Genomic DNA, 13,725 nt, shown 5'->3' with positions numbered 1-13,725 from the left:
CTGTGTGTGTTGCTTGATTGGATTGACTATAGTGATAATTTAGCATAGTGTGAAATGCTATATTATCAGGTGGCACAATATGTATAAATACTGTTTCCTTCTCTCACTCCCTTCTGCTCTGTTTTTTTTCCTGCTCTTCTGCGGTGTAGGAGATGTCTTCAGTGGAGCGTTGCAGCGCTCCCTCACTGAATCCCTCCGACTACCTGTTGGACATCAACAAAGTGCTCCTGGCCATGGCCGACAACGAGTTGCTTCTGAACTCCTCTGAGCTCAGCGGCGGGCTCTACGAAGACTTTTCCAGCCAGGAGGACACACTGAGGGTGGGTTGTTAAAGATTGCCATTGTAAATGTCCAAAAATGCTAATCCTATATTGTATTGTATTTAGCTTTTGTTTAACAGGTTTTTACAAAGTTTTATAAAGAAAAACACAAAAAAGGTAGAGTTAATGGACATTTTGTAGTGAGGAAAATGATTTACTGGAAAGCACTAGTTCTGCACCTTGTGGGGGAAAGCTTGAGAAAATAAAGTGTTCTGGTATCAATCATTCTGACAGGTGTAGACTTTTCTCCCCCCTTCCCTCTCCCTGTGCTGTCTCTTTTCCTTCATCTTGCATTTGTCTTTTTATAGAATATCAAAGAGAATCTGGAGCGTGTTGGTGAGCAGGTCACAGGGATCCACGAGCGACAGCCTGATGCCATTCTGGATGCTTCCCCTGCTGAGGTTGCCCAGATCGGAGACGCCCTCACGCAGCTCAACGCCGAGTGGGACCGCCTCAACCACATGTACAACCATCGCAAGGGGTGCGTGCACTATCTTCACACACAACTTGTACAACAGATCACACTGTACATACATTCACCGACTCTAAAATAAGGTGGAGAATCAAACTGGAATAAGTCTTTCATAGAAAACGTGCGACTTCGGAGACGAGAGCAAACTGCTATTTTCAAATGTGAATGTGTGTGGATTTGTGTGTCAGGAAATGTTGTTGAAGCTGCAGGGACATTAAATGCCAGCTGTCCGCTAGTCAGGAGACAGCAGGAACCGATAAAGAGATGGACCAAGGCACACAATCAAGCTCGCTAGACACACACTCTGACCTTGATTATTATCAACACAATTCCTCGGGCATAAACAATCTCATGCCTATTCACATTTTCATTCACTCACACACGCACACGCACACGCACACACTGGGTGACCTTGACTACCATCAACACAATTCCTTCGGCGTAAACAGTCTTCATTTGCTGAGTACAGGATGTGCAAATGCGAGAATTAACTAGTAAGCTAATTCTGAAGAGTGCACACAAATGCTAAAGCAATCTGTCTGCAATCACAATAACCTTTGGGCATCACAAAAATCAAAAGAATTAAGTGTATTTTGTAAAATTGCTCATCCAAAACTAATTTCCTCACTTTGTCTCTCTCATCAGATTTGTTGCTCTCCAAGCAGTGCTGTAAGAGGAAATAGCCCTCATGCAGACCATCAATGCGATAAAGATCTGTTTTTTATATTGGGCATTTTAAGTAATCGGTCTGTCTATGCTGATTTATTCAATTGTATCTCTGTGAACTTTTCTGTTCTTTCAGGGGTTCCTGATTGTTTCCTAACATTTTCTGGTGTTTAATAGAGGCCAACTGTGTCATCTTTCCTTATCGTAAATCCAGGAATTTCCCAGTGGTCAAACTAAATTGTACCGTAAGAGACCAGAACTCTTTAATCTCTTATCCCATTCTATATTATACTCTCTCACAAGAAAATACTTGTCATTTTTTATTTAAGAGCAATCAAATCCAGAATCCTCAACAGGAACCGAGCTTTAAGTTTAAGAAGTAAAATGAAAAAAAACAACAACCACAAAAAAGATTATGCTTGATATTCTTGTGAATTAAACATCCACAGTGTGGAGATTTTCTTTTGTGTGTTGGATGTTTAGTCAAAAAGAAATGTCCTCTGCAAATGTTTCAAATGTCAGCCAATGTTTGCTATATGTTTAGCATTTAGTTGTTGACATTTAAAGGGACAGTGTGTCGCATTTTGGGGGGTCTATAATCAGAAATGGAATTTGCTCTTAAAGTAGTGTAATTATGGGAATGATGGCCTCTAAGTGAAGCAAAAGGCTTTACCACGGTTTTACATGTGGTGGCTCATCTTACCGCAAGGTGAGCAGAGAAATATTCCGTTGGTTGTTTGTCAGATTCCCTGTTGATCTAATCATTGAGTGTGTGTTTTTTTGTTCTGCTTCAGGAGTTTTGACCGTGCTGTAGAGGAGTGGAGGCAGTTCCACTGTGACATGAATGACATGAACCAGTGGCTGACTGATACAGAGGCGCTGCTGTCAGAGAGCGTTGGCCCTGATGGACAGCTGGACCTGAACTCTGCACGACAACGCCAAGAGGTCGGTGGAGAGTGATGGAGCGCGTGAATGTCTGAATGTGTGTTTTGTGCAAGTGTGTGTGTGAGACGGCCTGAATTTACATGCACACTGGTGTGTTTCACATTATTTTCACATTAGCATTTTATTCACACCACGCCAAAGACCGGTGTAAGTCTCACTGAGAGTATTATATGTTCTTACATATTTGTTGTCATTATAGAAAACATTCATGGTATTCCACCCCAGTAATACAGTAATAAGTCAAATATAGACACTATCACACTATCCCATACAGTATGCTTACAAGCTTAAGGCAAGATTATTACTTTCCCAGGGTGCACTAGTAAAATGTTTGAAATATAAGCAGGTAGATGTTTGGAAACGTTAGACTGGAGATAATTACATTTTGTTCTACAAGTTGGAAAATGGGTACAATACTGAACCTGATAAACAAACACACTGTACATATACTTGTTTGTGATGCAGAGTGAGACAGTGAGAGGTGAACTAAAAACGCCTCTAATTTAGCTTTGTTTGATTTGAAAGCGGTTATTTAATTTTCATGGGTTAGTTTAGAAGCTGCTGCATTATCCTTGGCAGCACTATAGCCATTAACACCTTTAGCGGTGTGATTTGCAAAGTTCGAGCTCCGCTCCAGCTGTCTAGCTCTCTTACACGTTTTCACAGTTGCTAAGATTGATGTGAGGGATCAAGTGGATGGGAATTGAGAGATCAATTAGCTGACTCTGCCTTTAGCGGACTTCACAATCGCTCACCCTGCTTTAGGGCTCTGTCTTGGCAAGTTAAATTTCTCTTGGTGGAAGTAGAGATTTAGCAGCTTAAATCTTGATGTGCTACAAATCATGCCTCTGTGTCAATCAGAGATTTGCTTGGAGAGACGGACTTGAGCTGGGGATTTGCACCTGAGTGAATCGGCTTATGCTGTTTGATTGATCCCCAAACACACCTTTTTTGTGCTCATGCTCTCTTTCTTTCTTTTGTATGTGTTTTAGGAGCTGGAGGAGGGTATTGTCAGCCACCAGCCCGTCCTGGCTGAACTGACCCGCACTGGGGAGCAAATAATTGGGCAGCTGTCATCCCCTGACGGATCCCTGCTTGAGGAGAAGCTAGACACCCTAAGTCAGCGTTGGAGAGCTGTCAACCGCCATGTCCTTGAGAGACAGCGCAGGTAATGTATACTCGGGGAAAACACACAGGAGGTGACTTCCCCTATGGATCGAAACGATTAAGAAGGATGTGGTCAAATGTGGATTTTGACAACTGATGAATATCATTGCTGTGTCTTGACTATATAATATTTGGTTTTGCAGTATAATGTAGCAAAGAGGTTCCTCTCCATCACAGACCGTCTTTGTTTCTTTATCAGTATTTGGCAGGTTAACATTATCAGTGCGGCCAATCAGTCTATAACAGTAATTTAAATGTAAATTCTAGGAATAGGCCTGCAACCTGCAGGAAATGGAGATCCTAATCTGAGTGTGTGTGTGTGTTTGTAGGCTGATTGGAGGAGACCCGGCCCTGTCAGACCTGGTGAGGAGACGCGAGGCGCTGGCTGTATGGTTGGAGCAGGCAGAAAACGCCGTCAGTTCCTTCCCCGTCACAGCCACTGAAGGCAACCTCAGAGAACTCAAGGTAAAGCAAGGCCCAAACATGCTCAATGTTAGTGTGATTCATGGGAGCACAGGGCTTTCTGTTTCTGCTCCAGAGCTGGAAGATTCAGCTATCTTTATGGTCAGCGCTGACTCTTTTTTTCCTTTGTTCTTTTCCCCTCTAGTTGTATCTCAATCCCAAGCCAAACCAGTCAAACCCAGTAAACAAACGGAGACTTAACTCGCATCTCTTGATTTGAACAACACAGTTTTGTTGAACAAAATACAATCACTTCGTGTTTTCGGTCTTAATTTATTCAACAACCTCAGCCAGACTTCTTCTTTGCAAAAAGTACGAAGAAAGATGTTCCGTGGCTTTATGGAAACAACCCTATGTTCTACTGCTGACCTTCACAGTGTTCCTTCTTGAGTTCTCTTTATTTATTTCATCAACAAATCAGTCCGTCTTTATGGAATTAATGTTCAGTGCTTTTTCCCTTGCAGGTCCTTGCCGAGGAAATGGATGCTCAGAATGAGCGTCTCGGATGGGTGAACAAGCATGCTCCTCAGATCCTGGCCAGTCCAAGTGTGAGCCTTCAGAGCAGAGACCAGCATGTTGGCAAACTGAGAGCCATCAACCTCAACTGGAGCAAGGTACTAACCTTTCATTTGGATATTTTTCTGCTTCGTCTTCCAAGTTTTTGTATTTGGTGAAAGGTGAAAGCAACTTTATACGATAAACATTGTAATACTGAAATATTTACCATGTTTCACAACATTGTGACAGCTGCAACACGTCCTGTCCTCCCGGTTTTCTTCATTTGTCCTTTGACATTCTCTCCTCTTACTTTTACTAATTTAGTATTCACCTTCTTTCCTCTGCAGGTGACCCATGAGTTGTTGGACAAAGTCGAGGAGGTGGAGACCAACCTGCAGAGTCATGCCCAGTTCCAGGACAGGATGAACAGGCTCACTGACTGGGTTGTTGTCACTCACCAGACAATCATCACCAGAGGTTTGAGCCCTGGCCAAGCGCAGGTAGATGGTCTGAACACATCACAAGAATCCAGACACCGAACATCACTGAAAATCAGTTTTTTATCACAAACATAAATGTTGCACCTAAAATGAGTTCTTACCTGTTGTAGGCTTTGGACGCCTCCATGAAGGACAGGAAGAAGGACCTGGAGGACCTGTTGGCTCATTCTATAGAGCTACAGAGACAACAGCAGCTGCTGCCTCAGGAAAAGGTCCCGGTTTCCATAGCAATATGATTTTAATAACGACACTGCTAATTATTACATATAATTATGCCATATTGATTTTTAAGGTGCCACAAATTTAATTGGCTGTCCTATTAAAAGCTGATGCACTCTGTTTCCTGTTGCTGATGATTTGTCATTAATTATATATTCCCATCGATGGATTCATGCCTACAGGGGAAGGTAGAGGAGCTGGCAGGGGATTGGAAAGCTCTGGATGGTCGACTGAGGGAATCTCTGCAGCCACCCGTCTCTCCATGGAAACAGCACCAACATGTCGTCCAGCACCAGCAGCTTGGTAAGGTTATCTCGTATTGCACTTGTATAAACTCATCTCTGTATCCCTAGCTCTGTTTTTATAAATCGTTAATGGTAAAGGGATTAAAACATTTAACACAGTCCCATCGAAGTATTAAGCCTTTAATAAGACAGAGAACATTCAATATTGGATCATTCACGGGAGGCAATCAACATATAAACATGTACTCGTATTAGAGGTAATACGTTCTCAGGTGGCGGATTTGAAATTCATTATAGGCTTGGCGTAATCTGGTGCATGAAAATACAGGGTAAAATAACAAATAGGAGGTGAGCAACAAAGTCCTGCTCGTGGAACACTAAAACAAACCCTGATGCCTCATTCATCATGATTTAGTGAGATGCCACAATCCTCTGAGAGCCATTTGACAGAAGCACCTCCTCTCTCGCTCTAACATCTTAAATGTTCATTGCATCATTTCCTCGTAAAGAAGCTCTATATGTCAACATCACCTGCCTTTCTTTCGTCCGTGTTCCAGTGTCTGCCGTCCCCTCAGCCGTGCAGATGGCCAGCCTGGTTAGCGAGGACCCATACCACCAAACCCCACACACACCTGACACCGTGGCGCCCACCGACCTCAACGAGACCGCCACCGAACTGGCAGACTGGCTTCTCCTCATCACACAGATGCTAACGTCTAATATTGTCACTGTGGGGGACACGGAGGAGATCAGGATGACGATGGGACGTCTTCAGGTGAGAAATGGGGAGCAGAGAGGACAGACTGAAAAAAGTTGATGATGTGTTTGTGTGATGAACATTTATTAATGGAATAGTAGATGCTTCTTTTTGTGTAAAAACTGAACTGTCAAATACGATCCTATGAGCTATACACTTTGTGTGACTGTGTGTGTTTTTGTGCCTCGTCCTTGGCAGGTGACAAAGATTGACCTGGAACAGCGTCACCCCCAGCTCGAGGACATTTTCACGCTGGCACAGAACATTAAGAACAAGACCTCTAATCTGGACGTTCGCACATCCATTACTGAGAAACGTATGTCGAAAGCAGTTTAAAACACATTAGCTGCTCCTAAAGACAAAAAAACAAGGTTGTGTAGGGACTGTCATTACTTTCTGTTTTTATGACGGCATCTGTCTCTGTCTCAAGTGGAGAAGGTACGCAGCCAGTGGGACAACACTCAGCATGGTGTCGAGGCGCGGCTTCAGCAGCTCGATAACATGATTGGCCACAGCAACCAGTGGGAGGAGCAGAGGAAGGAGGTGAACGCTCTAATTGGGCACCACGAAGGACGTTTCCACAACCTTCTTCAGCAGTCGAGCGACCCCCTGACGAAACAGCTTGCTGACAACAAGGTTAGGGGAAAATGTAACTGCTAGACTTTCTCTCCATGTCCTCTGGGCGTCTGTCCTTCTGTTGGTCACTTGTTGTGATTTTATATCCGTGTCGTTACGGTAGACGAGAATTATACTCCAGGGAATTTGTCTGCTGCCTTTCCTAATTGAGAGAAACATCTTATACTCAACCAAACTTTACTTTAATATAAGAGTTAGAGGTTCTTTAACGACTGTATAAGTGTGCGCAAGGTGGGAATGAATAAATCACCTTTCTGCAGTATCACTTTGAACCCTAATAACATCCATACTCTACATCATCCATCATTTTAATTTGAGATGATGACTTGTCCGAGAGTTTCTGGAAACAAAATTCTGCCTCGTGTGTCCTACGCAATACAAGAACCAAGCACTAGAGGGCAACTGAGTTTAACACAAGCCAGCAGTTTGGACAGACAGCTATCTACTCTTGGTTGCTGTGGGTTTGTAATGATGAGTAATTGTCCATTTAAAATAGTGAAGTCTACCTTTTTGTTAAAAGAACAGGAGCCCAGGGGTGAAATATGGATGACTTATTTGCTAATGCTAAATTTGAAATAATGATATGGCCTCATGAATAACAGTTGGGTTCTTATGTAACCTGCTTGATTAAGTAAAGGTTAAAATAACAATGTCAGATTGCTGAGCAGTGGAATAACAAATGTCTTTGCGTTTTTAGTGCCTGAAGTTCAATTTGATTTTATAAAGTTTGTAGAATAGGTCGTTAATAACTAAAGCTGATACCAGGCCAAAAGGCGGTGCCAACAGGGCCCTTCACAGTGACACATAATTGTTCAGTCACATTTACCACATTTCCAGTCACGATGATTCTAACGCCACCATGTTGATTGTTTTATAGGCGTTCCTCCAAGACCTGGGCCGAGGCCAAGCCACAGTTGTCGCCTTCAACGAGCTGTCCAATCATCTTTTGCGGGAGTATTCTATTGACGACACCAGGAGGATCAAAGAGGTCACAGATAAGCACAACATTGTCTGGAACAGCATCAATAACAGGTGCACACACACTCACCTGTTTACCTGTACATGCAGTTTGATTGTGTCGCATGAGGGGCTGCTATTACTGCCAGTATTTAATCATGCACTACCTGCTACAGCGGTTTAACCTCATACATCATACATGTGAAGTCACGTATATGACTCATCGTTATTGATTGGCAGGGCAAGTGACCGCCACGCCCATCTGGACAATGAGCTGAAGGGCCTGCAGATGTCTCTCAGGGAGCTAGAGTCCTTCCTCAAATGGCTCCAGGAGGCCGAGACTACGGTCAACGTTCTGGCCGACGCCTCCCAGAGGGAAGACCTGTCGCAGGACTCCGCCCATGTGAAAGAGCTGAGGCGACAACTAGAGGTAGGGCTATATACGGATCGGGGAACTTTGTGTGTATGGAATCTATGCACAGGTGCTAGCCTATTATCTCAGTGTCATCCTCCATTAGCACATCCTTCACCAATAGGACTGAGGCAGAGATGTGTGTGTGTGTGTGTGTGTGTGTGTGTGTGTGTGTGTGTGTGTGAGAGTGAGAGTGCATCCATGTGTAAGTGGCTGGTTTAAGGTGTGTGAATGAGAGGGCATACAGAGGGCGTGTGAGTGCTTGTATGCATTGAGTGCTGCTCATTGATCCTCTTGTCTTATGCTGCTTAGGAATTCAGTGCGTGTGTGCGAGCGTTTGTGTGTGTGCGTGTGTGTGTGTGTGTATGTGTGTGTGCTTGCGCTTCCTCTCACCATCTTGTCATTTACCCAGACCTTCCTTCAGGGATCTGTTGGCACACATCATCTTATGCTTTATGTAACGTTTTAATCCCCAAATCGCTCCACCTCACCCTTACAACGGATGAAACGGGTGCTAATATTCTTATTTTAGAAATGCTGCCCCTGCCTGTCAGGCGCGACCTCATCTTTTTTTGGATTGTACTCTGAGGGGGCTGTCATTTGCACAACCTCCTTTTCAGACATTGTCAAAGATTTGGTGTATGCGTGTGTATCCAAGCTTCCTCTTGGTCTTTGAATAAACTCCTTAGCCCTGAGAAATTGCTGCAGTGAGTGTCGTACATCTTTTAGAGAACGAAAGCTTAAGGCCAATAACATGTTTCGGTTTCATTGTCTTGAATGCCACAGTTCTATCACTCCCATTTTCCAGTATCCAATTAGTTGAAAACAGGCCAAAGTTATAGAGAAAAATGACACTGAATCACTGCATGAATGGCTCCAAAGATTTCTGAGGATTCATTAACTCGGTATGGGTGGAGGCGAAGGGACTTTTGCAGCTCCTTGTTAAGCCCTGGCTGGATTTGGTCTAAAACAATTCTGACCATTGGAAAAGACTTCATCTTCACCTTCATCTGTCCACTACAGTGATCTATATTTGTTGTCAAACATGGTCCATCATTTTGAAACCTTTCAAAGTTCTAAAAGGACACTTTCTTTAGGGTATTAAATTCCTCAAAAGTCTGTCAAAGTCCTCTGAAAGGTCAAGTGTGTTGTAAATATGGTTAAAGTAGTCAAGGAAATGTAAATGATGCAACGGTTTGAAGCTAAAATCTCTGTAAATACTGGTGCATTAACGTATCAGAACTTATTGAGTTGGTCACCGCATACCCTTTTTATTCGTATTTTTGTCCTCTAATTTCCATCGCTCTGTCTCCGTTGGAGTAAAGATTTATGATTGGTACTTGTGTATAGAAAGTGGAACAATAAATCAACCTTTGAGCTTTTGAGGATGTGTGTTGACATGGAGAGAGGTGTGTCCCCAACCTTTTTATGAACTCACAATGATTGCTCTGCCACCGATGAGTGTCTGGTTTCTTTAATCACAATATTTGGCCACCAGCCATTGCCATTCTGATTTCTGATTTTATATTAAACCTCCAGTTGGTTAGTGGTTTTAGGAGCAGTGACAAATACAAATGTGGCACATTAACTGAAATTTCCTGAAAACATCGAGGCTGAATGGATATTGAACAACTCTAAACTGAGACATGATTGACTGAAACACAGGATTTACCTACTTTTATTAAATACACTGTGGTACTCAATGATCACCTGCATTTCTATGAATGAGAAGATTTGAATTCCTCTTCTGTTTCATTCTGCTAGCCACTGTTTATGCTAAGCTAAGCTAATTGAACCGCTTACTGGCTCGAGCCACTACTTACTGTCCATGACCCTTAGCAAGAAAAGCAAATACTTATATTTCCCAAAATGTAACTATTCCATTAATATGTGTTTACTTTTACACTCTCGTAGATTGAATGCTTAAAACACATTTTTAAGATGTCACTGTTCATGATCTATGCCTTTGAGTTGCAGGTGGATAATATGGATAAAATGCTTTATTAAAGTATATGCAATATTTAAATTGCATGTATAGTACAATGGGGTATAGTTTATTTACTGGAAATGATGTGTAAATCCAATTTAGTCATAAAGCAGTCAATACAACCAGAGTCATAAAAAAGATAGTTACCTCTGACTAATTCTCTGTCATCTCGTAGTACATAACATCATATCTCCTAACTCTCACTGTAGCCGGTATGTGCGGTTTATCTTATATAAGCCAACACCACACCTGGCACGTGCCCACATGCTGGAAGCTCTTGTAATAATGGCATCAGCAGAGAAGTGCAAAGGTGCACACAGCTGGAGGAGCTGCTTTTATCAAACTCAACTCACACATCGTTTGCTGTGGGCATTAGAAGTGTGTGTGTGTGTGTGTGTGTGTGTGTGTGTGTGTGTGTGTGTGTGTGTGTGTGTGTGTTGACCATAGCAATGTGAGCAGCAGAGACATACATGCCCCTTTACGACTTCTTAGTTAACACCTGTGTCAGTGGCATTTAAAACTGAGCCTGTGAAGCAGAATCGATACTTGGATGCTGTAGCTAGTTAAACCTTAACTAAACAGAGCTCTCCAGTAAGCTCATCATGAGCCCCTCTCCTAGCGACTGTGTGTGTGTGTGTGTGTGTGTGTGTGTGTGTGTGTGTGTGTGTGTGTGTGTGTGTGTGTGTGTGTGTGTGTGTGTGTGTCTGTGCACAAGCCAGTCGGTAAATGAAGATTACTCTAGCTGGCTGCGCAGGTAAGCTGCATGTTGGTTTAAAGTTATTTGATTGTGTTCATTTCTCCCCTCCGCCTCGGAGTCTCCCTTCATCTGTAAAGAGACAAGGCGAGCAGGGACCGAGTGCTGTAATGCAACCCGTAGTGCTGCCCTGAAAGCCCTGTTTGCGTATGTATGTGTGTCAGTTTGTGCTCATTTTAAATGCACGAGTCATATTACTGGGAGCCGCCGGTGTGTAGCACGCTGCTGTTGGGAAATACAGATGTTTTTATCTTCAATTCAAATAGATGCCCCTTGTCCCGTGGTTTGGCGGAAGCAGCAATTCTGATAAAAGTCAAGAGACTTCCGTGCGTCCTAGACAACATGAATAGGTTTAAAATACCCAGCGAGTGCAGTACTGTGTGGTCAGTGGCTGCTTTATGATAATCTCTGCTGATTGTTCACCTCTCTCTGCTCTTATGTGGCTCTCTGTTTCTCCTCCTACATCTTTGTCTCTTGATGTCATCTCTCTGCTACTCGTGTGCTTCTAACGGATTTATTCTCGACAGATTAAACCGTTTTCTGCGTCGATAAAAGTTGCCTAAAAGCCTCTTATCTTCTTTTGCCCTTGCCCTCCTACTTCTCTCCTGCTGCTCTATTTTCCTCCCACTTTTCTTTTTCGTCATCATTTATCTTTTCCAGTATAAGGCTTCCCTCTTTCCTCTCAGTTAATCTTTTGAAAGCTGCATTTGGGCCACACAAACACAACACATAACAAACACATGTGCTCTCTCTCTCTCTCGCTCTCTCGCTCTTCTCTCTCCTCCCTCTCCCACTCACACATACACCATACGTTTGCAAAATAGGAGGAGCGGCTTGGGTCTGAATTTTTTTTTTTGCTCCGCTGTATCTTCCTGTTTTAATAATATCTTCAGTATTTGTCAACATAGAACCAAAGTATATTTGATTATTAAAGTGAGATGGAAATAAAAGCTTTGAACTTTGTGAAAATAATGTTTGGTCATTCACAGCTTTAAACACTATGATATAAATGAGCCTCAGCTGCCAAAAGGAGAACAGGCCAGTCATAGGCGCTAATTAAAAATGCTTTGTTGTTGCAACTGGGAATTTTCTGAATTGCTGTAGAATTGACCCTGAATGTGAAAGCTAAGTATTAGTGGCACACATATCAGAAATGTATACTCGATAATTTAAACTGCGATTGGATGTCTCCCAAATGCCAAATTAACTCTTCTTAAGGAACAGGTTTTTTAATGTAACCTTTATCAAAGAAACATTTTTTTTATAGTTACTCATTTGTCCAATTGATGCAACCAGGAGAGTTCATGTCCGTCCAAGCCTTGGACGTGCTCAGCCACCAACATTGCCAAGGCAGAAAATGAATGGGACATTTACTTCCAGGAAAACCTGGCCGGTAGAAATAACTCCTCCCTCTCCGTAACTGTGTGTGTGTGTGTGTGTGTGTGTGTGTGTGTGTGTGTGTGTGTGTGTGTGTGTGTGTGTGTGTGTGTGTGTGTGTGCACGCATCTCATTTGTGCACCGAGTTCTCGCTCAGTCGCCCTCTCTCACTGTTGCGCTCTCTCTCGCTCTCTGCCTGTCTCTCGCTCATTGATCTGTTGGTTGTCTTGCGTAATGTCATTCTGCCTTCACGGCAGAGGCAGTGTTTATCTTCCCTTCCACTGCTGCTTTTGATCTGGCTCTATCCTTCTTTTCTTCTCTCTCTCTCTCTGTCTCTCTCTCTTTCTCTTTCTGTGATCCAAAAGGAGTACTATGTCCCTCTTCCTCTCCATTTCTCTCTGGATCATTGGCAGTAAAAAGTGAACCGCGTACGATCAGCTTCTCTTCTCGTCCAGTTCAACTCGTGCCTCCCTCTCTCCTCTCCACCTTGCTTGCCGGCACTTTCCACACTTCTCTTCCTCTTGATTTTTTTTCCTCCCTCCCTCTCGTTCTTTTTCTTCTTCATTTCTTTTTTTCTTCGTCACCCTCCGCCGACTCTGCCGTCTCAAGTGATTTGTTTGATTCTCTTCTGGCTCTGAAGTCGGGGGGTGCGCGTGTGAATGTCCGCGTGGAGGAGAAAGTGAGTGTCTCGTCTTGTCCCGCTCCCCTGCATCATCGTGTGTGTGTGTGTGTGTGTGTGTGTGTGTGAGTGAGAGTGAGAGAGTGTGTGCATTCTGAGAACTGTGTGAGAGTGACTGTTTATAAAGAGAGAGAGATAACTGAGGCTGCACACACTGTAGTGTGTGTATGTGATAAAACATGGGGGCATGCTGAGCTGAGAACGCTTGCAAGTGTGTGTGTGTTTTTATCTCTCTCTCTGTTTGTGTGCATGTGTGTGCGCATCACGTTAGCTTGGCTGGGGTAGTCGGCTGGCTAGGGAGAGGGAGAGGGAGAACAATATGAGCGGGGTAGGGCAGTGCTAGCATGCGGACCAGGAGCAGGCTGCTGCAGAGTTGTAGCAGTCTTAAGATGATGGCCATGGTCCGGACCTCCCTCCAGAAAGTGGTGGTCTTCCTACACAGGCTCCAGAGGATGGCCATCTCCTCCCCGCGCTACCAGAAACTCTGCAAGGTACGTGGACTCCAGGAGACAGAGCAGCTGGAGGACTGAGAGTTTTTTTTCTTTTCTTCCTTTCCTTTTTGGATCGAATTTAGTTTGAAGTTTCAACATGTGCAAGGTTGATTCTTGTCAATTAATTTTTACTTTACTTTTGACTAAACTTTCATGGCATGTTTCAGTGTCTGCTTAAGGC

General features: G+C 43.4%; 1 protein-coding gene across 1 annotated transcript in view; it reads left to right on the top strand.

Moving 5' to 3' along the window:
- Positions 1 to 13,725, top strand: part of utrn (utrophin) — a gene marked incomplete at its 5' end in the record, with an annotated part of 158,691 nt that overhangs the window by 39,459 nt on the left and 105,507 nt on the right. Inside the window, 15 exons of the mRNA XM_079215612.1 lie at positions 150 to 320; positions 629 to 801; positions 2,253 to 2,403; positions 3,396 to 3,571; positions 3,900 to 4,035; positions 4,497 to 4,646; positions 4,878 to 5,030; positions 5,141 to 5,242; positions 5,432 to 5,552; positions 6,052 to 6,269; positions 6,450 to 6,567; positions 6,682 to 6,887; positions 7,765 to 7,919; positions 8,085 to 8,274; positions 13,425 to 13,544. Coding sequence (XP_079071738.1) covers positions 150 to 320; positions 629 to 801; positions 2,253 to 2,403; positions 3,396 to 3,571; positions 3,900 to 4,035; positions 4,497 to 4,646; positions 4,878 to 5,030; positions 5,141 to 5,242; positions 5,432 to 5,552; positions 6,052 to 6,269; positions 6,450 to 6,567; positions 6,682 to 6,887; positions 7,765 to 7,919; positions 8,085 to 8,274; positions 13,425 to 13,544 — 2,340 coding nt within the window. The remainder of the gene's footprint in view (positions 1 to 149; positions 321 to 628; positions 802 to 2,252; positions 2,404 to 3,395; positions 3,572 to 3,899; positions 4,036 to 4,496; positions 4,647 to 4,877; positions 5,031 to 5,140; positions 5,243 to 5,431; positions 5,553 to 6,051; positions 6,270 to 6,449; positions 6,568 to 6,681; positions 6,888 to 7,764; positions 7,920 to 8,084; positions 8,275 to 13,424; positions 13,545 to 13,725) is intronic.

Source organism: Taurulus bubalis, assembly GCF_910589615.1.
Source record: "Taurulus bubalis genome assembly, chromosome: 3".
In the NCBI taxonomy this organism is placed as follows: domain Eukaryota; kingdom Metazoa; phylum Chordata; class Actinopteri; order Perciformes; family Cottidae; genus Taurulus; species Taurulus bubalis.
The sequence above is the reverse complement of the archived record's forward strand: the minus strand, read 5'-3'. Positions and strand labels throughout refer to the sequence as shown.